The sequence below is a fragment of the Bubalus bubalis genome, chromosome 12, assembly GCF_019923935.1.
Source record: "Bubalus bubalis isolate 160015118507 breed Murrah chromosome 12, NDDB_SH_1, whole genome shotgun sequence".
Lineage (NCBI taxonomy): Eukaryota > Metazoa > Chordata > Mammalia > Artiodactyla > Bovidae > Bubalus > Bubalus bubalis.
In genome coordinates, this window is record NC_059168.1 from 91,987,612 (window position 1) to 92,009,639 (window position 22,028).

At 56.0% G+C, this 22,028-nt stretch overlaps 1 protein-coding gene and 1 long non-coding RNA gene across 9 annotated transcripts in view; one reads left to right on the top strand and one right to left on the bottom strand.

Annotated features, from left to right (window-relative positions):
• The window catches only part of LOC102394877 (DAB2 interacting protein), a 212,694-nt gene that overhangs the window by 105,103 nt on the left and 85,563 nt on the right, over positions 1 to 22,028 (top strand). For 7 of the 8 annotated variants that reach the window (XM_044926306.2, XM_044926305.2, XM_044926304.2 and 4 more), the window contains one exon: positions 19,187 to 19,332. The exons of the other annotated variant lie outside the window; for it this stretch is intronic. In XM_044926306.2, coding sequence (XP_044782241.1) covers positions 19,187 to 19,332 — 146 coding nt within the window. The remainder of the gene's footprint in view (positions 1 to 19,186; positions 19,333 to 22,028) is intronic. 8 annotated transcript variants of the gene reach the window in all.
• LOC123328632 lies at positions 19,562 to 21,088 on the bottom strand. The gene is made up of 3 exons (XR_006543604.1): positions 20,954 to 21,088; positions 19,934 to 20,020; positions 19,562 to 19,699 (listed from the first exon to the last, which is right to left on the bottom strand). It is a non-coding gene; the product is annotated as an uncharacterized LOC123328632 (long non-coding RNA).

Below are 22,028 nucleotides of genomic sequence, written 5' to 3' on the forward strand. Positions count from 1 at the left end.
AGCCAGGCACGGATACCAGGACTGCCGGGCATATACTGTTTGTGTCCTTTCCAGGACCAGGGCATATGCGCCTTGGTCCTTTTCTGTGTGCAGCAGTTAAGGAAAGGGGCGTGAGTCGAGTTTATATCCTGGGCTGGTGCTTGGAGCTGAGAGGGTTTGAAGAGGAAGCTTGGAGGTGGGGATCTGAGTTCAAATTCCAGCTCTTACGTGACCCACGTGACCTCATCAGTCACTCATCCTTTCTGAGCCACGTGTCCTCGTCAGTAAAGTGTGGAATGACTGCTCTTTCTTGAAGGACTTGCTGGACCTTCATGTGTGCACGTCAGCCCAGGTCTGACCCATGGTAGGTGCCTAACCCCTGTGTGTGCGTGTGCGTGCGTGTGTGTGTGTGTGTGTGTGTGTCATTTCAGTCGTGTCTGATTTTGCAACCCCATGGACCACCAGGCTCCTCTATCCATGGGATTCTCCAGGCAAGAATACTGGATTGAGTTGCCTTGCCCTTCTCCCGGGGATCTTCCTGACCCAGGGATAGAACCCATGTCTCTTGCATCTCCTGCGTTGGCAGGTGGGTTCTTTACCACTAGTGCCAACTGGGAAGTCCATAGAAATGATGGTGGTGGTGGTTTAGTTGCTAAGTTGTACCCAACTCTTTGCAACCCCATGTGACTATAGCCCATCAGGCTCCTCTGCCCATGGGATTTCCCAGGCAGGTATACTGAAGTGGGTTGTCGTTTCCTTTTCCAAGGGGTCTTCTTGACCCAGGGATCGGACCTGGGTCTCCTGCATTGCAGGTGTATTCTTTACTGATGGAGCCACCTACAAGCTGAATTGTGTTTCCTCTTTTGGCTCCAGAACAGTAAAGATCTATGGAGGGTTGGGGCAGAGGACAGGGTGCCTTGGGGAAGGTCAGAGGTGTATCTGGCCTGGGCCTTAGAGATGCACTTGACACGACCCTGTGCAAGACCAGAAGCACACCCTCTCCCCTGCAACCTGAACTCACCCCACCTGCTCCCATATCCACAGCCTCGTGCTTGCTGACTGCTGCTCTGTGTAGCCCCCAAGGGAACCTGGGGAACATGGTTTTGCCTGGAGGAGGCAGGGGAGATGCCACAGGATGTACTTGAATAACTGTCGTCTTCGCTGCCATTTCAAACCCGGGTGATGAAATGTCACCACCTCTCACAGCAGTGCCCTTTGGCAGTGATGCAGTTTAATGGTGAACCCATGTCGAGATCTATAGGCCTCATTCTATCTACCTCCTCTGTGCAAACTGAGGCCGGGGAGGGGCTGGACTTGACCTGGGCACTACTCAGCTGGGAGCGCTCCTTAGTCTGGGCTGTTTGCACCCCACATGCTGGCCCTCACCCCTTTTGTGAGTCAGCCTAGGACCAAAGTCACCCCACAGGGGATCAGGGACCCAGTGTTGTTCGCATGTCTGTCTCTTGGAGATCATGTGACCCTGGGAGAGCCTCAGTTTACCCTTCTATAAATGAGGGGGAGTGGATTTTGTAGTTTGGGCATACAAAAGGTGCTTAAATGTTTTGATGTACTAAGGGAATGAGCCGTAAAGTCAGCAGACCTGGGACCCAGTCTCATGCCAGCATTGTGACCTAGGCAAGATATGGAACCTTTCGCCTGCCTGGTACAACTCCCTTCTCCCTAAAAGGGGAGTTGGGGGTGGGCGCGCCATTTCCCCGGGTCACCCAGTGCCAGCTGGCCGTCTAGTCAGGACCCTGAGAGCTCTGTGGGGCCCTGGATGAGGGCAGAATGGGGAAGGAGCTGGAAACAGGGGACCAAATGGACCTCCTGCCCATCACTGGCCTCCAATTCTTGGGCTCCAAAGAGATGGAGAAGGAAACCCACTCCAGTATCCTTGTCTGGAAAATCTCATGGACAGTGGAGCCTGGTGGGCTGCAGTCCATGGGGTCACAAACAGTCGGCCACGACTGAGCAACTAACACTAAAGAGATGGTGAGGCTGAGTTCAAGCGCCGCTCTGTCTTCTCAGCAGCGAATCCTGGAAACGAGAGAGGGTCAGAGGCAGGGACAGCAGGCAGGCAGCAAACTGGGATCTGCACAAGCTGTTGGGTTGGGTCCAGGGGCTCTGTGTGGACCTACCCCCCACCCCGAAGCCCCAGGACCCTCAGCAGCAGCAGGCTGTCCCCTCTCACTGGCCACCCCACGTGTGAGGAATTCATGGTGTGATTGGAGGGTAAGGAGATGGGGACTGCTACCAGTCTCCCCATGTGTCCCTTCAGCCCACCACCCTGGGCAGACCTCACCTCCCCCTGGGTGTGGGCTGGGTTCTTCCTCCCTCCTTCTTCTGCCCCCATCCCTCCCACCGACCTTGAGGAGAGCTGGCAGGGCCTGGGTGTGGGAGGTGGCAGAGGCACTGGGAAACTTGACAGCCAATTGATTCCTCCTCGGGAAGTTGAAAGTGAAGAGTCGTGTTTGAAGGTTTAGCTGAAATTAGGTCTCAGGGCTATTTTTTGCGAGTTGGAGGAGAAGTGTCAGGGAGGGGAAGGCCCAGGGGGCTGGCGGAAGCTGCAGATAAACTCAGTACCAGTTGATTGCAGATGCCTCAAGATGCGTGTCTTGGTTCCTTTCAACCACCCACTTTTACTGGATGCTCAAGTGTGTGCACCCTAGGTGGTGCCGAAGCTGTGATGCCGGTGTGCCTGGGATGCTGTGAGAACCCAGAACAAGGGGCAGTTACCTCTTGTGGGCGAGGGTGGGGAAGAATTTCTCAAGGAGGGATCTTTGGGGCTGGGCTTTGAGGGATCTATAGGAGTTTGTTGGGAGCAAAAGGAGAAGAGTATTCCAGTTAGAGTGAGATCTAACTAAATAGGAACAAGCCAAAGGCTCTGTGTGATCAGATGATGTTGAATGAGTTGCAAATATGACGGAGAGGAGCCTGGAGAGAAAAGTGAGTGGGTAAGGGCTTTGGACTTTTCCCTACAAGACACAAGAGACAGAGGGGATGATGAGTGAGAGTGGATAGGGCAGGAGACCTCTGGGATGTGGGTCTGAGGTTTCCTCACCTGCTCACCCCTCTTACCAAGGTTTCTCCAAACCATCCCCACATTTCAGCTGTCTTTCTTTCTCATATACAGAGAAACAGGTACAGGACCACAAACTTGCAGGACTGTGCGTGACCCCCCTTAACACCATGATGGAAAGGCTGTTGGAAATTATCTGATCCAACCCTTCCTTCTACAGAGCAGGGCCTGAGGCCCAGAGAGGGGAGGGTCCTTTCCTGAAGTCACACAGCGAGTCTGGAGCCGGGCGTGGGATGGAGCCCGGGTGTCTCTATTCCCCTGTCCTGTGTTCCTCCTGCCTTGCTCCCTCCTGCCCTCTCTTTACTGCAGCCAGGCCCTTCCCCCGCCCCCGTCATGTTTCCTGGGAGGAGGGGGCTGAAGGGAATGAACTTTGTGCGTCTGACTACCCTTGGAGGCCCCCAAGGGCTCATCAGCACAGCACCTCCTCCAGGTCTGCCCGTCTGCCCCGTTAGTGCCCTTTGTTGGCTAAGGCGACTCCCGTGGACAGAAAAGCTGGTCAAACCCCCAGATCACAGGGGCCAGCTCTGTCCCTGCACAGATGGGGCAACTGAGACCCAGAGAAAGTAGGTTTGCCTGGAATACCTGCCGGGCCTCCCTCCATCACTCCAGGCTGAAGCATATTTACACGGGACATGTCTGTCTGTCTGTGTCTGTGGCCCCCAGACTGGTGGAGGGATGACAGCTACAAAGCATGGCTGGCAGATAGGAGTGCTGGACCCCGGATCGGGTGCCCCAGCACCTCGTGGTACCAGAAATTTGCCTGTGAGGCTGATGTCCCTTGCTCTCTTGAGCCACGTGAACTGGTGAGCTGGAGTCTTCTAACCCAGTGTCTGGCCATTGTTCTGCAGATGAGAGGGTTGGTGGAGAGAGCAGGCCCCATATCCTCAACCCTCCTCCTCCCATGTCTTTCATGGAGCTTAATTGTTATTAAACTGTTTAAACCCCAAAGGCAAATTACTATCATTTTGGTCTGTGTCCGTTTGGTCCATGTCTGCCTTCCTACAGGAGGAATGCAGGAGATGGGAACATCGTCACAGACAGCCCAGGGTAGCCAGGGCTGGCCAGGACAGTCTGCAGGGTGGGAGTATGGGGTCAGGGGCTGTTTGAAGCTTTCTGAATCAAGGCCAGGCCAGCATCTGAGGCCTGGGACTATGGGCAGGCTGTGGTATTTGGTAGGGTTGGGAGGCTGCTTGCCCCATTAATAAACAAGAAGGTGGTTTCATCAGATCCATTTTACAGATTTGGAAAGTAAGTCTCTGGGAGAAGGGACTGGCCCAGGGTCCGCCAGCCCATGAGTGGTAGAGGTGGGAGTCAAGCTCTGGTCTGCGAATCCTGTTGTGGGTATGTACTAACTTACTTTCCTCCCTCCCTTCGCTGCCTTCCTTTTTTCTTTCTTCTAATAAATTTTTAACCAGCACCAACTATGTTTCAGGACTTCCCTGGTGGCTCAGATGGTAGAATCTGCCTGCAATGCAGGAGACGGGGTTTGATCCCTGGGTTGGGAAGATCCCCTGGAGAAGGGAATGGCAACCCACTCCATGGAGAACTCCATGGACAGAGGAGCCTGGTGGGCTATAGTCCACGGGGTCGCAAGGAGTCGGACACAACTGAGCAACTAACACTTTCAACTATGTTTTAGGGCCTGTGTGGGGCATTGACACACGCAGGAGTCAAAGGTAGTTTCTCCCTGCAGACATACAGGGTTTGCTTGCCTAACAGGCAGGGTTAGCTGGGGCTTCATGAAGTCATTTCTGAGCAGGTGAGGAGAAAGGACTGGCAGCCAGGACGGCCCCTCTGAAGGCTAAGAGATGGGAAATAGCTTGAGCAAGTGGTAGTGGGAACAGGGAGCAATGTGAGGGGCTAAAGTGTGAGGGCGTGGCTGGAAAACAAGGGTCAGCAGATCTATTGCAGCTCACAGAGCAAACAAGATGGGAGGCCATATTAATTGGAGCATAGAGTCCCCAGAGAGGGAGGTGAGGGTCGGCCAAAACTGGCCAGAGCAGACCTGGATGGAATGCATTGCGTTTCAGAGCAGCATACCTGACTCGGCTGAGAGAGTATGGAGCCCCTGGTCTCTGCCCACTCTCCCCTTCCAGAGAGTCTGGAGTCCTGGCAGAACAGGAGTTCTGAGGGCCAGGGATTCTTGTGCCAGTTTACAGACGAAAAAAGAGAGGCTCAGAGTTGGAGACCCGGCCTGAGTGATCGCACAGAGGGAAGCCGTGGGGCTAAGATTCAAATCCTACCCCTCCCAAGTAGACCTATGGGAAGAGTCAGTACTGTGTCCCTAGGACGGAGGTGGGGGGTGCGGGGGTTCCTGGTGAACAGAGGGAGAAAGATGCCCCCCAATAGCATCAGAGACCAGGACTGAAGTGGGGGATAGAGGATGGGGAGCAAGCAAGCTGCTTTTCTCATCCCTGCTCTCAGCATCTGAGCTTAGAATGCCCTTGCAGGGGTCCCTGAGGGCAGGGTTGGAACGAAGAACTCACTTCAAGGAGACCTGGAATCTGCTGCCTCGTTGCAAGAGGTGCTGGCTTGGGTGGGATGATGGAGAGGGGAATAAGGACAACCTCTGCCCCCCCCCACCCCTTTATGCCTGGGGGTCCTCCAGAAGCACTTCTAGGACGTCCCTGTAAGGTCCTGCACTTGAGCCTGTTGGGCAACAAGGAGCTGGATAAACTGGTCCCCACTAAGGTGTCAGTGGCTGACTCCCTCTGTCCCTGTGTCAGAGGTTCCTTGCACAAAAGGAGATTTATCAGTTGGATGTTTGAGTCACTCACAGTGGAGTGTCAGGCTCTCTGTGATTGGCAGGTGAGATGCTATTGGGGGGCGTCTTTCTCCCTCTCTTCACCAGGAGCCCCCCTCCTCCCCCTACCTCCTGGGGTCCTCCGTCCTGGGGACACAGTACTGACTCTTCCCATAGGTCTACTTGGGAGGGGTAGGATTTGAATCTTAGCCCCACGGCTTCCCTCTGTGGGATCGCTCAGGCCTGGTCTCCAAGTCTGAGCCTCTCTTTTTTCATCTGTAAACTGGCACAGGAACCCCTGGCTCTCAGGGCTGCTGTTCAGCCAACAATCTCACACCAAATCGCAGAAAGCCCAGATTGCTGGCAGGCGGGGCTCACCGCCCCCACCCCTTTCCTAGAGCCTCTGGTCCTCCCTGCCCCACGCCTCCTCCTGAGGGTCCGAAACGACATTGTTCACACAGCTCCCAGGCCTCCGCTCTGAGACCAGGAGGTTGAGAGGGGGCGGAGTGCAGGGGTCCCCAAGAGACCAGAGACCAAATTCCCAGGTGGTGAGTACAGATGGAAGGAGTCGGAGGTGTCCACGCAGGGCAGCTTCTGCCCAGTTGGGGGCAGCAGAGGGCAGCGAGTGGCTGCCTGGGCGGTAACTCCCAAAGGAGAGTGGAAGTCCGGGGATGTTTTGTGTGGCCCCCACTCTGGGGTCCCGGGGTCCAGCGACACAGGCTGCGGAGCCTACTGCCGGTTGGACGGAACAGCTCCAAACAGGAGTGCCCGTGGGCAGCTGGGTCTGGCACCGTTGGCTGAGCTGACCGGACTATGTTGACCAGAGAGCTTTAGAACCTGTGAAAGGGGACCTTCAACAGGGACATGGAGAGGGCAAGGTCTGGGGCCCAGGCAGCCTTCCAGCAAGAGGAGGGGCCCATGTACAGATGGGTGGGCAGTGTGTCTGCACTGTGGTCACTGGGCTGGACTAATAGACACTCCATCGTGGGTGTCCTCTGACAAAGTCCAGTCCACCTGGGTGTGAATCCCAGCTCCTTACTGTCTGCATAAGGAGGGGGGCGTGGTCATAAAGGCTGTTTTATGCAGTCCTCTGGGTCAGGCCTTCCCCTGAGCCCTCACTGGGTATCATCTGATGATACCATGAGGCACATAACACAAATCCCATTTTTTTTTTTAAGTGACAAAACCAAAGCAGACAGACAGCGAAGCACTTGCTGAAGCTTGCTCAGCTCGTGAGCCTGGACAATGAAGGTCTTGCAGAGCCTGGCCCACATCACACAGCCCAGTCCCTGCTGGCCAGTGTTGCTAGTCCTTCCATCTTATAGATGAGAACACTGAGGCCCAGAGAGGGGAGGTGCGCTGTCCCAGGTCACACAGCAGATCAGGGATGGAGCTGGCATTTGATCTCATCTTGTCCCGCCCGTCTGCAGCTGCTCTGGCCACCCCTTCTACCCCTCCATGTCAGAAGGGACATGAGCAGGGCAGACACCCTGGGAGGAAACTGCTCCCCTCTTCCTACCCCAACATATGGCCCCTGAAGGCCTTCCCCTCTCTTAGGGAACCCAGGAAACTGGGAGTGGGGGGCCAGAGCTCAGATGCCTCCTCCCAACTCCGTATAGAAATGAAGTGATTGCCTCTGTCACACCAAGTGGCATTTGGGTTGGATCGCAGACATAATTATATCTGAGTCTTCGGGTGGGAATTGTTCCCAAGCCAGGAGGCCCTCTTTGGAAGTGGCGGCAATGACATCTGTTTCCGACACAAGGCCCTGCCGGGGGATGAGTAACTTTTCTCGTGGAATTGCTTAAGGAACATCTAAAACGAGCCATGATTGTTCCTGCCCACCTCCAGCGCCATTAATGGCTGCCAAGAGGGGTGATCTGGCTCCCCGCTGGCCTCAAGGCCCCCAGGCCTGTCCCAGGGTCCGTGCCTCTGTGCAGGCTGGCCCTTCTGCCCATGGTTCCTCCCCATTTCCCTTCCTTGAAAGCTCCTTCCCTCCCCCGTACCCACCCCCACTGTGGTTCCTGCAGGCATCCCCACCCCAGGCTCTCGAACGCAGATGCTGTGGCTTCACCATCCACCAGAGAGAGTGGTGACTTTCTTAAAGGCAGTGGCTATTTCTGATTTCTCTGAGTCCTGGGCACAGGGGCAGGGCCTCACCTGTGGCAGGCACGGGAGGGGCTGGTGGGATGAAGATGTGTGAGCAATGAGAGGAGTGAATGCATCCAGTGAGTGAGTGTGGGGTGAGGGGAGTGGGTGAGCTAACACCCCCTGGCTCCTGACGGCCCACTACGTCTCCGAGACCCAGTGGCCAACCACTTGGAAGGGGGTCAGGACAGGCCACCTGGACCACTGCAGTCTTGCCTTGAAATTGACCTTGCCTCCGCTGCATGGGTTCCCATGATCCCTTAGGGGCAGGCGCCCAGGTGTGCCTGGCCTGTAGATGGTAAATCAACCCAGAAAGAGAAATAGCCTATAAAATCCTCTCCCCAAATGGTGCGTTTTGTATCCTGTAGTGAAAAGGGCTTTTAAACGCACTGCTCACTCAGGTGGATTTATGGGGCTGCCCCCTGCTTCTTGCCTCTCCCTCCTGCTGTGGCCTTTGGGAGCATCCTGGGGTCCTGGTGCTCCCTGGTGGCTTGTGGTCCAGGGAGAAATAGGATAGCTCCTCTCCCCCGCCTTGATGCTCCAGGGCTAGTCCTGGTCAACAGGGTGCCTGGGAGCGGGGCAGGGTGAGGCCATCTTACCCAAAAGAAGCTCCCTATGGCCCAGCAGAGCCTGAACTTCCACCATGAGCATCCTTCCTTCAGGCAAGCTGTTGTCTCCAGAAGGTCCCCCTTGCAAATGGGTCACCAGGGAGGAGAAAGATGGCATTCCTAAGCTGGAAAGGGATTTAGAGATCAGCTAGGCCATTCCTCATTTTACAGATAGGGAAACTGAGTCACAGAGAGGCTAAGTTGCTTGCTTAGAGCCTCATACTGCAGTAATGGAATGATGGAAGGACTTGAGCTCGGGGGCAGACTAGCTGGGTGGAACCCAGCTCTGCCACTTCCTGGCTGTTCAATCTTGTGCAAGTAGCTTAACATCTCTGAGCCCCCATTTTCTTATCAGCACACTGGGCTATGAGAATTAGGTTAAGTTGTGTAAAGCTTTGATATAGTGCCTGAAGCTGCGACAGAGCTTAATAAATGCATCTGGCTTACTCTTATTAATGCTTTGGAATAGTTCTTGTTACCGTTAATTACAGAGCGAGGTTTTGAATCCAGATTTCTTGTCTCTGCGCATGGTTTTCTTGCTACTCCTGCCAGGAAGCCTCTGTTGAAAGCATTCTCTCACACAGAGTGCACAGAGCACAGGACAGAGATGTGCTGATGGGGAGAAGCAGTGAGTCACCCCAGGAAGACTGGCCTGGTGCCAGGGCCTCAGTGACGGGGCTGGTAGGGAGGCAGAGGGAGAGAGTAGAGAGCCTGCTGCAGGGGTGTGGCTCCCAGAGGGAGCTGGTTTTACTGAAGCCATGTGGCCTCGAGCTGGACTTGCCCAGAGGTCAGGGCTGGCCGAGGGCTTAAAGAGCTGATGAAGTGCATGTGGCCGTCCAGATCTCTGGGGTGGGCTCATGGGGCAGTGAGTCACTCCTGGCTGCTCTGGGTTATCACATTCTTGCTTGAGATGGTAGGAATGAGTGTCTGGTCTCTGGTCACTGACGTCGCTCAGTCTTGGGCACTGGCAGGTTCTAGGATGGCCTCTCTGATGTCCTCCTTTCCCCCTCCCACCTTCCCAACTGCATGCCCCCTCCTCTATACTCTCAGGGTTTCTAAGGGCTCCCCTCAATCTGGGCATCCTCTGCACTGGGGAGGGGGTGTGTAACTTGGAGGTCAGAAGACCTGTGATCACGCCAGGGCCTTCGAAGCCAGTCAGACCTGCTGCTGTCCTACCTCAGCTCCATTGCCTGTACTGGGATTCTGCCTGGAATACCCCTTATATGGCTGCCCTGCCCCAGATGATCTCAGCAAGCCCAACCGCTGCCTCACCTTCAGTGTATCTATTATGCCCTCAAAAGCTGCCTCCTCCAGCAAGTCCACTCATGTTGACCCCAAGTGGACTCCCTTAAAAAGCCTCTCAGAGCACATTCTCTGTCTGCCTTTCTCTTTTTTCTTTTATATCATAAATACTTATTCATTCATTCAGGAAGTATATATGGAATACCTGCCAGGTGTCCAGCACTGGGGACCCAGGCCACGATGGCCCCCATAATTCCGTAGGGGAGGGAGGTCTGAAACAGATGTATAACTACAACTGTGATCGGTCTGCAGGGAGAGCTCGTTCAATGTGAGGGCATCGGGGAGGCCCCTGAGAAGGCTGAGGAGAGACTGAAGGGTGTCCAGGGCCCGCTGGGCAGAGGGGGCCTCTGTTCTGGGCAGTGGCAACAGCCTGTGCCAAGGCCCTGTGGCAGGAGCACCGCTGAAGCCCCTGGGATCCGAGCAGGAGGAGATCCTGAGGGGCCTCGGGGCTCACCAGGCAGCTAGGCCTTCACCCCAGGAGCCCTGGGGAACTGTGGAAGGGAGTGCAGCTGGTCCGCGGCAGGATCTCATCTGTTTTTCAAAGGGTCCCTCTAGATGCTCTTGGAGAATGAACAGGGGGAGGGTGGCAGGGTTGGAGGCGGCCAAAGCAGCCAGGAGGCTCCTGCGGGCACCTAGGAATGGCCTGGGCCACCTCTCCAGCTGGATGGAGGGGCCTTTGAGAGCAGAGAGCCAGCCTTTATTGGGGTGCAGGGAAGTGGACCAGCCCCCTTCTCCATCACAGGAGCTCTGGGTCCTAGAGATTGCTCTGTGAGCTGCTGCCCTCTGTTTCCTTCTGGCTAATCGCTGGGATGGCCCCTGGGAGCTGGGCAAAGTCTGAGCAATAAAAACAACGACAGTGACAGTCTGATGACAGGAGCTAATATTTCTGCCATGTGCCGGGAAATGGGCTGAGTTCTTTCCATGCATGACCCCATTGACTCATTCCAACAACCTGTGGGGTGGCTACTATCTTTCCCGTTCTACAGAAGAGGAAATAGGCTAGGGCAGTGAGGTCACTGGCCTAGGGCCCACGACGTTAACTGGGGGAACACACTGCTACCATGCCTCTTGGGGGAGGGGGAGGGAAAGTACTTGCGTTTCACCCAGGGATTCCTTAGCCCTAAACAGCTGTGTCACATGGTGGCGTTTCAGTTGCAGTGATGGACAGAGGGAGAGATGTTTGGGGCAGGGGTCTCCAGCTCTGGGTAGGGGTATGATCCTGTAGAACAACCTGCCAGGCCTCAAGGCACCCAGAAACCACACGTTCAGGGAACCGTGAAGACAGTTATCAGGGTGCAAGAGAGCAAGTAGGTCGTCCTCAGAGACTGGCACAAAATGACACCCGCCTGATTGTGGAGACCGCTACAGGGAGCCAGTTTCTCCCCTCGGGCCCAAGGTCTGGGCTCCTGGCTCTTTGTGCTTACCTGGCCACCCTCGTGCGTGCATGTGGGCTGTGGGTTTGGCCTGGGTGTCAGTGTAGCTCTACGCGTGCCTGATGACAGCTGAGTGTGTGTGTCAATGTGTGAGCCTGTCCCAGTACATTTGTATGTTTACTTGTGTGTTTCATGCTAGTGTGTATTTGTGTGTGTGTTGGTTGGTGTGCACATGCATTTGTGTGTATATCTCGTGGTGCCGGGGAGACCTGTTCTGTTCATACATGCATTTCTTTGTGACCATGTTCCCCACCATAGGCTCTGTGCATGTCCTTGAACTTGGGTGTGTTTCTGGCCCTGGGTATTTCTCCTGGGCTTCCCTGGTAGCTCAGACGGTAAAGAATCCACCTGCCATGCGGGAGACCTGGGTTGGGAAGATCTCCTGGAGAAGGGAACGACTACCCACTCCAGTATTCTTGCCTGGAGAAGTCCATGGACAGGGGAGCCTGGCGGGCTACAATCTCCATGGGGTCGCAAAGAGTCGGACACGACTGGGCAACTGAGCACAGCACATTTCTCTGGGAGAACATGTTTGAGTGTAGTTATCCAGACACTGTTTTTTTTTAAATATTTATTTATTTATTGACTGTGTCGGGTCTTCGTTGCCCCCCAGCATATGGGATCTTACTTCCTCAACCAGGGATTGAACCTGCGTCCCCTGTATTGCAAGGTGGATTCTCAACCACCGGACCACCAGGGAAGTCCCTCTAGGCAATTTAATGCAAGAGTGATCCTTGAGTGTCAGGCTCCAGTCCCCTCCTGGTTCTCATGGCCCGTGAATTGGTTCTCTTTGGGTGACTGAGTAGACTGCTTTCTCTGGGTAGGGTGGAGTGTGGAGGACTTATGTTCAAAGGAGCACTGGCACGGGCTTAGGGAGGGTTCTATGGGCACAGGGTGGCCTGTGAGTAGGTGGCCACCGGGAAGGCACTAACTTGATCCTGCCTTAAAATTCCTCTCTGCTTTCACCTGTCACAGTGTCTGACATTCCCCCATTACTGAGTCGTTCCCCAACTGGGACCCTCTTTGATGGTGCGTAGTTCCCAGGGGTCGGAGAAGGTGATGGCACCCCACTCCAGTACTCTTGCCTGAAAAATTCCATGGACAGAGGAGCCTCGTAGGCTACAGTCCATGGGGTCACAAAGAGTCAGACACGGCTGAGCAACTTCACTTTCACTTTTCACTTTCATGCATTAGAGAAGGAAATGGCAACCCACTTCAGTGTTCTTGCCTGGAGAATCCCAGGGACGGGGGAGCCTGGTGGGCTGCCATCTCTGGGGTCGCACAGTCAGACATGACTGAAGCGACTTAGCAGCAGCAGTAGGAGCAGTTCCCAGGGGAGGCGGCCAGGGAGGCCTGGCAGCTTGCTGAGGGCAGAGCCCCCAGAGCCAGGAAAGGGGTCAGGAGGAATTGTGCATCTGAAGGATTGGGGCAAAGCCACAGAATTTGCTGGCGCTGCACACATTGGAGAAGGAAATGGAAACCCACTCCAGTGTTCTTGCCTGGAGAATCTCAGGGACGGCGGGGCCTGGTGGTCTGCCGTCTATAGGGTTGCGCAGAGTCGGGCACGACTGAAGCGACTTAGCAGCAGCAGCTAGTGCCAAGCATGGGAGAGCCCAGCTGTGGAAGGCAGCTGCTCTAGCTTTAGAGAATCGTCAAATGTCAGCTCTAGAAAGGAGCATGGTGATCACCCAACCCAGGCCCTCGTAGTACAGATGGGAAGACTGAGGCCTGGAAAGAGGAAACCCAGGGAGCTGGGCGGTTCTGAAGCATGCTGATGTTGCAAGAGCACTGGGCAAGGAGAAAGGGGAACCTCGGTTGGACCATGGTTCTGTCATTGCCCTGCTCGGTGACTCTGGGAAAGTCCCCCTGCTCTCTGGGTCTCAGGTGACTCTCTGTGTCATGTGGGCGCTGGCCTGGCTGCCAGCTGTGGGCCCTCCTGGCTGTCTCCCTGTTATCTTGGAAGCAGGACTTCTTAACCACCCCTGCCCCTCCCTGGAGCCTGTAGTCAGGTGGAGAGAGTGAGGTGCTCCTTTCAGCCTGCCCAAGCATCAGGTCTGCCTGCCAGCCTCCAGGAGCATGTCTCCTCACCTGGGGCGCAGAGAGATGGCAATGTCTAGGTGGAACTGTCCCCTCCCTTTCCTGTTTAGGTGAGTTTTTGGCATTTGCACAGAGCCTCAGAAAGAAATGGAGAGACCCGCCTGTTCAGATGGCCTCCTCCTTTGAAGGATCTCTGTTTGATATGGCCACAAAGGAGAAGCTGGGCCTGGGCTAAGGAGGCACCATGGGCTTCTGCCTCCATCCTGAGCACTGTCGCAGGTCAGGCCCACCCACCCATTGGCAGTGACTCGGAATTGGTTTGTTAAAGGGGAGAAGGTGATGAAAGCTTACCTTCAGAATGCAGGACCAAATAGATGATGAAGTCGGGGGCTGCCTGAGCACCTACTATGTGCCATGCGTGGTGCTGAGTGCTTTACATTCAGGTGAGAAGTGGGCTGAGAATCCAGTGGTGACCCATGACTCCCAGGTGCCCAAGTGCTGTTGCTGGAATGCAAACCCATATACCACCCCCCACCCCCGCCCTGCCAGATGCTGCCTCCTGGGTAGCAATGGATGCACCCATGAGGATGGGAGTGGGTGAGGCTCCCCTCTCTGAACCTCCAGATCCTCACCTGTGAGCTGCAGGTGACAGCCCTGCACTCAGGGAGAAGCCCACCTTCCTTTCCTTCCTCCCTTTCCCAGGCCCAGCATAGTGCCTTGGGTGTAGGGAGGAGGGGCTGAGCAGTCAACTTCTGTTCTGGCCTTTGACAGTTGAGTGTGTGTGTGTGTGGCATGCATGTATGTGTAAGGGAATCCCTGCTCTGCACTCCTAGAGACTAGATCTTTCCTGATTACGGTCCCAGCTCACCCACCTAACAGCTCTGCCACTCTCTGCAAGCAGCTTAAATTCTCTGAGCCTCTGCTTCCCCACTTGAAAACCCCAAACTTCCTGAATTCTGAAGCACATGTCCTCACGAAGATTCCCCATCAGAGGCATCTGGCCCTCCTAGGATCACCTCCCCGGGATCCAGACAGGTTGTGTGAGTGCCCCGGGCAGAGCGACTTGGCAAAGCAGGAGCTCCATAACTGGTAACTCTATCATCATCATCACCATCACATGGAATTGATTGAAATGGTGAACAAAGAAATCCTGTGTCTGGAATTCTGAAAGACCTTTGAGAAGGTCTCCCGGAACTTCCTGGAGAAGTGGGGTGCAGCGTAGGGGGACAGAGAACTGGAGTGTCAGAAATAGGGATGGGAGAGCAGCTGAGAACTCAGGTCCTGCCAGCCAGAGACCCCACGGGCCTGTCTGTCCTCCACTCCGGACTTTCTTGCCCTTTGGTCATTGACATGGATGGAAGCCCAAGGGGCTTGGAACATTGACGTGAATCAGTGGGAGGGTGGACGTCCACATAGACAGTGAGTTGTCACAGAGATGGGCAGAGGCTATGAGGGCTGTCCACACCCAGTCACCAAAGGGCTGGGGCTAGTGACACCAGGCAGCAGCTCGTGCTAAAGCCCCTGGGGCCATGGCTGACCTAAGCGCAAGGGAACAGGGCTGTGTTAGCAGAGGCAGAGCACCCCATCTAGGGAGGGGGCAGGCTTGGTCCCCGCGGACTGGGCAGGCACCTCGCTGAGCTTTAGACATCAGACCCTGGGCCAGTGAATGAAAGCTGAGGCCTCCACCGGAGCAGCCCCGCCTGGCCGGGCACTTTGAACCTTCAGAGTCTCTGTGAGGTTGCTTTAGAAGAAAGCGTGTGTTTAAAAGAGTTCAAAACTACCAAACCGAGCCATATTCTGTGTCTGCAGGATAATTCTGCAAGCACGTTCATTCATTCACTGGGCATGACACCAGCCCTGTCCTTGCTGTCATGTTGCTTTTAAGCTCCTCAGAGAGCCTAGACGGACTCCCGCCTGGGGTGGTCACGTACCTTCTCAGGGCAAAAACTGATGGTTGTATCGGAGCCAGCCTAGGGAATAATGATAATAAAGCTGGCAACTACTGTGTTTAGTTGCTTAGTATTTACCATTTTACTGACGATAACTTATCTCATTTAATCTTTTCCATGACCCTACAAGCAGGGTTTCCCAGGTGGCGTTAGTGGTAAAGAACCCATTTGCCAATGCAGGAGACATAATAGATGGGGGTCTGATCCCTGGGTTGGGAAGATCCCCTGGAGGAGGGTATGGTAACCCACTCCAATATTCTTGCCTGGAGAATCCCATGGATGGAGGAGCCTAGTGGGCTATAGTCCATGGAGTCACAAAGAGTCAGACACAACTGAAGCAACTTAGCACGAATAGAGTAGGTATCATCCTTAACCCATTTCACAGGTAGGAACACTGAGGCTCAGAGAGGTCCAGTTATTTGCCCACGGCTTATCTGAACTCGGACTGGAACACAAGTGCTATGATAGGACTTCAGCTGGCCTGAGGGATGTGATCAGCTGGGCTAGAGTATGTAGTCAGAGATGGCCTCCTGGAGAGGTAGATAAACCCAGGCCCTGGGGGTGTGAAAGGCTGGGGGCAGATTTTTGTCTGTCCTACTTCATCCTCCCTGCAGGCCCCACACATTTCTCAGAGAGGTGAGGGGCCTTGCATAGCATCTTGCAGCCAGCAGTCTCTGGAGCTGGATTTGAACCCTATTTGTGGGCCTCTGGCTCCCAGCTCTCAGCCATTGGATACTGTTAGTGCAGTGAGTTTCGAGTACCCTTTTTTACTAAAAGAAGGGCTGTGATTTGCCTACTGCCTCTCACTAAAGATCGACTTGGGTCTAGAACAAGATTTTCTGATTTGAAGACCAGTCAGTCCCTCTTTCTGAGTTCAAGCCTGCAGCTGCTTCCAGAAATCATGTCTTGGGGCCTGCCCGTGAAAGGACGAGAAAAGGTCGTCTCTCTTCATCCAGGGCTGGTGGGGAGCCACCCTTGTCCCTTCACCCCATGCAGGAGGTCAGTAGGCAAGCTGTGAGGCTGGACAGGGCAGGGAACTGGAGGCCAGAGTCTTTGATTACCCTTGCTGTGTGACCTTGGGAAAGACCCTTCCCCTCTCTGGGCCTTATTCACCCTTATAATACAGTCTTTTGGATCTGAGTCCCCTTGCAGCTGGGGCCATCTGGGATGATGAGCATTTGTTCAACCTGCCATATGCAGAGCCCTGAGCTGGGTCCTCAGGGGGATTCAAGGTCCTCCAGGGTGGACATGTGTGGTGAGGTGGGGCTTAATGGCGGACTTCTCCATTCCCCCGAAAAGTCACCCTCCCAGTGAATCTGAGCTCCCTGTCCTCTTCTTATTCTATATACTGCTTACCTCATAGTGTTCATGGTCTTGGTCATTGTGTCTAGCATGCAGTAGGCTCTTGACAGTGGTGAAATGAGTGAATGTTAGAGTTTGAGTCTGCAAGGTTATGATCAGTTTGGGTGGGTGCCAGGGGGTACATTCAGAATAGACTTCAAAGATGACAAGTAATGCTTACTAGATGAGTATTAAGGGTAACCTTGATGGGTGAGGGTGGAAAGACAAAGTGATATGTGTCCCATTCAACCTCCTAGAAGGAAGAAAACTTTTTTTTAAATTCAGGAATAGGACAGAACTGTCCACATTGCTACATGATGAGCTACATAAAGTGTGAAACATGCTCCATGGTTCTTTGTACCACAAGAGTGTAAAAATTGTAAAATTTTCATCAGGGTGGAGAATAAAAACCAAGAAAAACTATAAGCCCATTGGCAGAACTCACCTGATGACAACACCTGTGAGAGAAGAACCCTCCAAGTTAGCCAGGTACTTCCCCCTCCTCCCACACCTGGCAAGAGGCCAAGGTTGGGAGAGGCAAGAGCTTATTTGGAGGTGCAAGTCCCTGCTTTGTTGCTGTGTCTCCCAGAAAGCATGCTGTTCCCCTGGCCCGCCACCATTTGTGATACGTCTGCATCATGCCTTGTACTGTCTGTGGGTCACCCCTCTGGAAGAGGGTCCCTCACCCTCTAGTTGTTGAACTGCAGGTGATTAGAGTACCTTGATGGGTAATACCAGACTGTAGAGGTGAGAGGCATTTGGACTCCACTACCTGGGAAGGCCTAAATAAGATGGCATTTCAGCTGGGCCTTGAAGGATATGCAGAATTTTGACATGTGGCTACAGGAACTGGTCTTCTATGAATGGGAGAGATTGAGAGGGAGGGGAAAGTAGGGGCAGAAAGATCAGAAAAGGGTAAGCTTGAAGAAAGTGGGCAGAGGAGGGGGGTCCTATGGACATTAGGCAGGCCTGGAAGCTGTGTGTCCTTGGGTGAGTCGTTTCACCTCTCTGAGCAAGGTTTCTTCATTTGCAGAAAGGGATGTTTCTCTGTCATTTCTCTTTGTGTGGGTGACCTGAGATGATGTGTGTAATCAACATTTGTCCTCATCACATCTAGGGTGCTAGGGTCAGGGAGATGGACAGACCCAGCAAGGGCGTGGCCGACAGTAAATATCCAACTCTCTCTCCAGACCAGAGAGAGCTGCCAAGCCTACCCTTTATTGTGTGATGGATGATATGTGGTGTTCAGATTGTGTACAACATTAACTTCTAAATGAGTTAATATCCCATTCCCTCTGTCCTTATATCACCTGGAAGTGAGGCTGGGGTAGGTGAGTCCCCAAAATCCCTACTGGACAACCTGACTCACAGGGAATCCCTCTTCCTTCAGTTTTCCCCTCCCTCCAACTGCCTGAAGGTGCCAAGTCCAGAACACCCCAGGCTATGGCCACTTCAGCCCCCAATCTACCCCATCACCTCTAAAGGGAACGCTGGTTCAACCTGCTGTACTGCTTGCTGTCTCCTCCCTGTCTCTTCTATTAGATCTGGAGCTCTTGGGCTGGGCTCAGCTTAGGCTCAGGACTCAGAGTCCAGCGCAGCCTGGTAGATGGATGAATGGCTACATGAGGAGCCCGGCTGAGATCTGCCATACTCCTCCCAGGAGCTGAACCACCCACCCCCACCCCCCACCGCCCTGAGTCACGAATGGGCTAAGCAGCAGTCCCTCTAGAGAAGGTCCAGCCTCCCCCGAGAGGTGGCTCCAAATCTTGAAACCCGCAGTGTGGATACTCAGCAAACCCTTCAGCTCCTCCCTGAGCTAGATACTAGGTCACCCTGTCCCTAAGGGGGTTGCCCCTGCTGGGGTACAATGGTTCCAGGCAAAGGGACCCCGAGGACCTGTGACAGTTACCTGCGAAAGGAAAGACGCCCGGGTTAGGGGTCCAGGTGACTAGGAGCTGCGCTGGCCGTTTGTTCCCCAGAGGACCCGACGCCTGCTCGTGGAGAGCCTTAGTTTCCCCCATCTGTACCAACAAGACTTAGAACAGTCACCTCTACCGATGGAGGCAATCGCGGACCGGGAGGGGGGCGTGGACTCCTCCAGGTGGGTGGGGGGTGTGACCTCGTTACTCTTAAGAGGTGAGGGGGCTGCGGCCGCGGAGGGCCCCCCTAGGGACCCCGCCCCTCTGCAGCCCCGCCCCCTCGGCCCCGGGGGCACCCCCCCGCCCCCGCGCCCCGGGGGGCTCGGGCATCCTCGGTCGCGGCCGGTGCGGCTCGGCTCGGCGTCGCCATGGCAACAGCGGCTTAGGGGGCGGGGGCGACGTGGCTGGCTGGCTGGCGGACGGGCGGGTGGCGCGGGGTGGGCCGGGCCGCGCTGCGCGGGCCGGGCCGTCGGCGCTCGGTCGGCAGGGCGGGCGGCGCGGGCCGCGAGCTGCAGGGGCCGAGGCCGAGCCCGCGCCCGCCCTCGGCCGCGCGGCCGCCCGAGCCAGGGCGCGGGTCCCGCGCGGGTCCCGGACCCGCCGCCGCGCTAACCCCGCCTCCCCTTCCCCCTCTTGTCGCCCCGCGCGCAGGGCTTCCTCAGCCGCCGCCTCAAGGGCTCCATCAAGCGCACCAAGAGCCAGCCCAAGCTGGACCGCAACCACAGCTTCCGCCACATCCTGCCGGGGTTCCGCAGCGCCGCCGCCGCCGCCGCCGCCTCCGCCGCGGACAATGAGAGGTGAGCCCGCCGCCGGCCCGGCCTCCGCGCGCCGCCGCCCCGGGATGCGCCCGGGAGGGCGCGGGGACAAAGCGAGAGCCGGGACGGGGGCGCGCCGAAAGCGCGAGGGCTCCCCACGCCGCCCTCTGGCAACTTGTGGGGCCATCTCGGACCGGGGAGGAGCGACGGGAGGACCCATCTCTCTTCCCCAGGGTGGGTGAGGACGAGGTGCCCGAGCCTCGGGTCGAGGCCGGGAGGGAAGTGCCTTCCCCGAGAAGTCCTGCCTCGCCTCGCCGTGGTGGGCATTGTTTCCCGGCGGTGCAGTGCCCGGCGCTGGGGGCTGAAGTGGTACCTCCACCCCAGGATCCATCTCACTGCCTCTGGAGCCCTTGAGTGTCCGATACAAAAGGCATTTCGGCTGGGTTTTACGGAGACCCAGCGGTGAGGAAAAGGGTGAACATCTGGAGGGGAGGAGCAGGGGGCTGGGTCGCTTAGGGGACACATCTGCTCTAAGTAGGGCGCGTGCTCCGCTGGGGGCTGGGGCGAGCTAGCGGGCAGTGCCCGAGACCAAGAAAGAAGGGCCTCATCCTTTCCAGCCCCGGGCAGCTGCTCCCTCTCTCACCTCTCCACTCCCAGGTGTGTCTCCAATTCCCCTTTTCCTTTTCCCGGGCCAGACTGGAGCAGGTGTGGAAATTCCAAGGGGAGGTGGCTTGTGGGGCAGAGGAGAGAGAGGAGATGGTTCAGGCTGCCAGGAGTCACTGGCAAGAGCAGGCTTCAGCTCCCAAGGGCAAGCCATCCTGTCCACGTGCAGGGGCACTGGGCGGACACAGCCTCTCCTTTCAGGGCCCAGGTTCCCCTCCTTGAGCATGCCAGCCCTGGCACCTTCCTGCTTGGGCACAGGCATGGTGATGGATTCTAGTGCCAGTTAGAACGTGTCCCTGCTTGGCTAAGTGGAGGTGAAGGAATGGGCAGGCACCAAGGAGGCTTTTCAGCATTCAGCCTTGTGTCTCAGGCCCCTGGCATCTGCCTCCCTTCATAGGGCTGTGCCCCTGTGTGTGATTGGCAAGTTGGCACTCCCTGTAGGGGAGGCACAGGTAGAATGAAAATGTCTCTCCCCTCCTCCTTAGTTCCAGTAGGCAGAGGAGTACAAGTTATAGCCCAACTCCTGCCCAAGGTTGACTGACTGTTTAACTGACCCCTAGCATCTTCCTGAAGAGTACCCCTTCCACCCTCCAGGAGAATTACTAGATCTTTAATTTTCATCCACCGGGAGCTGCTCTCTCTAATGCATCCTAACTGCTGCCTGCGGCTGGTTTCCTTCCCCACGCTGCCAACCCCAGTCCGAGGCAGGACCCTCAGCCTTTCTCTGATGGCCATAGTGCCCCAGGGGACCAGGCGTGTCCTGGCAGGAAGATTTAGCCAGGCCAGAGCTCGGTGCTGGGTGCAGCCACTGCGTCTTTGAAAACCTCGATTCCCATCTTTGTTATTGTCTGGGCGGCAGGCCACCCGGTTTGCTGCCTTCCTCCCTCCGACTGGCCCCTGCCTTCTCCGGCTTTCTCCCTTGGGAACATGCCCTTCGCTGCACTTTCCTGGGTGGTGGTCAGGACCCTCTGCACCCGCATGCGAGACCTTGTGTACGTACCTAGTTTTGTGTGCTTGTGTTGGTGGTCCGGGGAGCAGGAGAGATGGCAGGCGGTCCAGCCTCTGAGTGTGTCTGCCCTCCGGGAGCAGACAGCGTGCATGCTGTTTACCTCCCTCCAGCGGGCAGCCCGCACTGAGATGCTGCCGAGCAATCAGCTGGCAACCCCGGGCGGAGGTTGGGACGTGGTCGAGGTGACCTGGAGCAGGTCCTGCCCAGCTTGACTTCAGGTCAGCGTTGCCACAGGCCGGAGGGGTGCGGAGTGGGGGCCGTGGTGGGGAGTAAAACTGAGTCTGTTTCTAGCGCCAGTGGTGAACGGTAGCTGGAGCAGAAGGTCACTGGTGGCGGTGTGGGATTGTCTTATTAATTTTCTATAAACAAAATCTGGCTTGGAGGCTTCTCTGGCACAGGAAGGGAGCCCAGATTTCCATGGACAGGCAGAGAGATGGAATTTGAAATCCTTCTACCCAGCCTTGGAGCTGAAATAGGCTCTGCTTGGACTGGGATCTCCTGATTTGCTGCCTTGCTTAGAAATAGATTGATCGCTGCCGCTGGGATGGACGGGCAGGTATGTCTCTGGGGCAGTCCCTGGAGGCGTCCTGTTTGGAGTTGAGTGAGTAAAACCAGCTCTGGCGACCCCACCCCACCCCCCAAGCTCATGGTCAAACCTGGGTGAGTGCAGAGACGCCTCCCTGCCCCCCGACTCTGACGTGGTGTGGTGCTGCTGAGGCTGGGTGGACAGATCAGCTGCCTTTCGACTTGGCCCAGCAGTGAGGAGGGGGTTGAATCCTGGCTCCATGGCACCCCGCCGAGCTGCCATGCCTCTCCCCGGGAAGGGGGTAAGTGCAGAGAGAGCAGCCTCCATGAAGGGATGGGCATGGGAAGCAGGGTGGGGGCCTCTAGGGTGACCAGTGTGAGCTGGTTCCTGTGGCTTCCTCACGTGGAGAAGGAACACCGGGCACTTGGGGGCGGCCGCCTGGGTTCTGACACTGGGTGAATCTGTCTGCTCTATGGCTGCTGCCGAAGCAGCTTTGTCGCACGCTTTCTGCCATGCTCCGCAAACTGCTGTGTTGGGAAG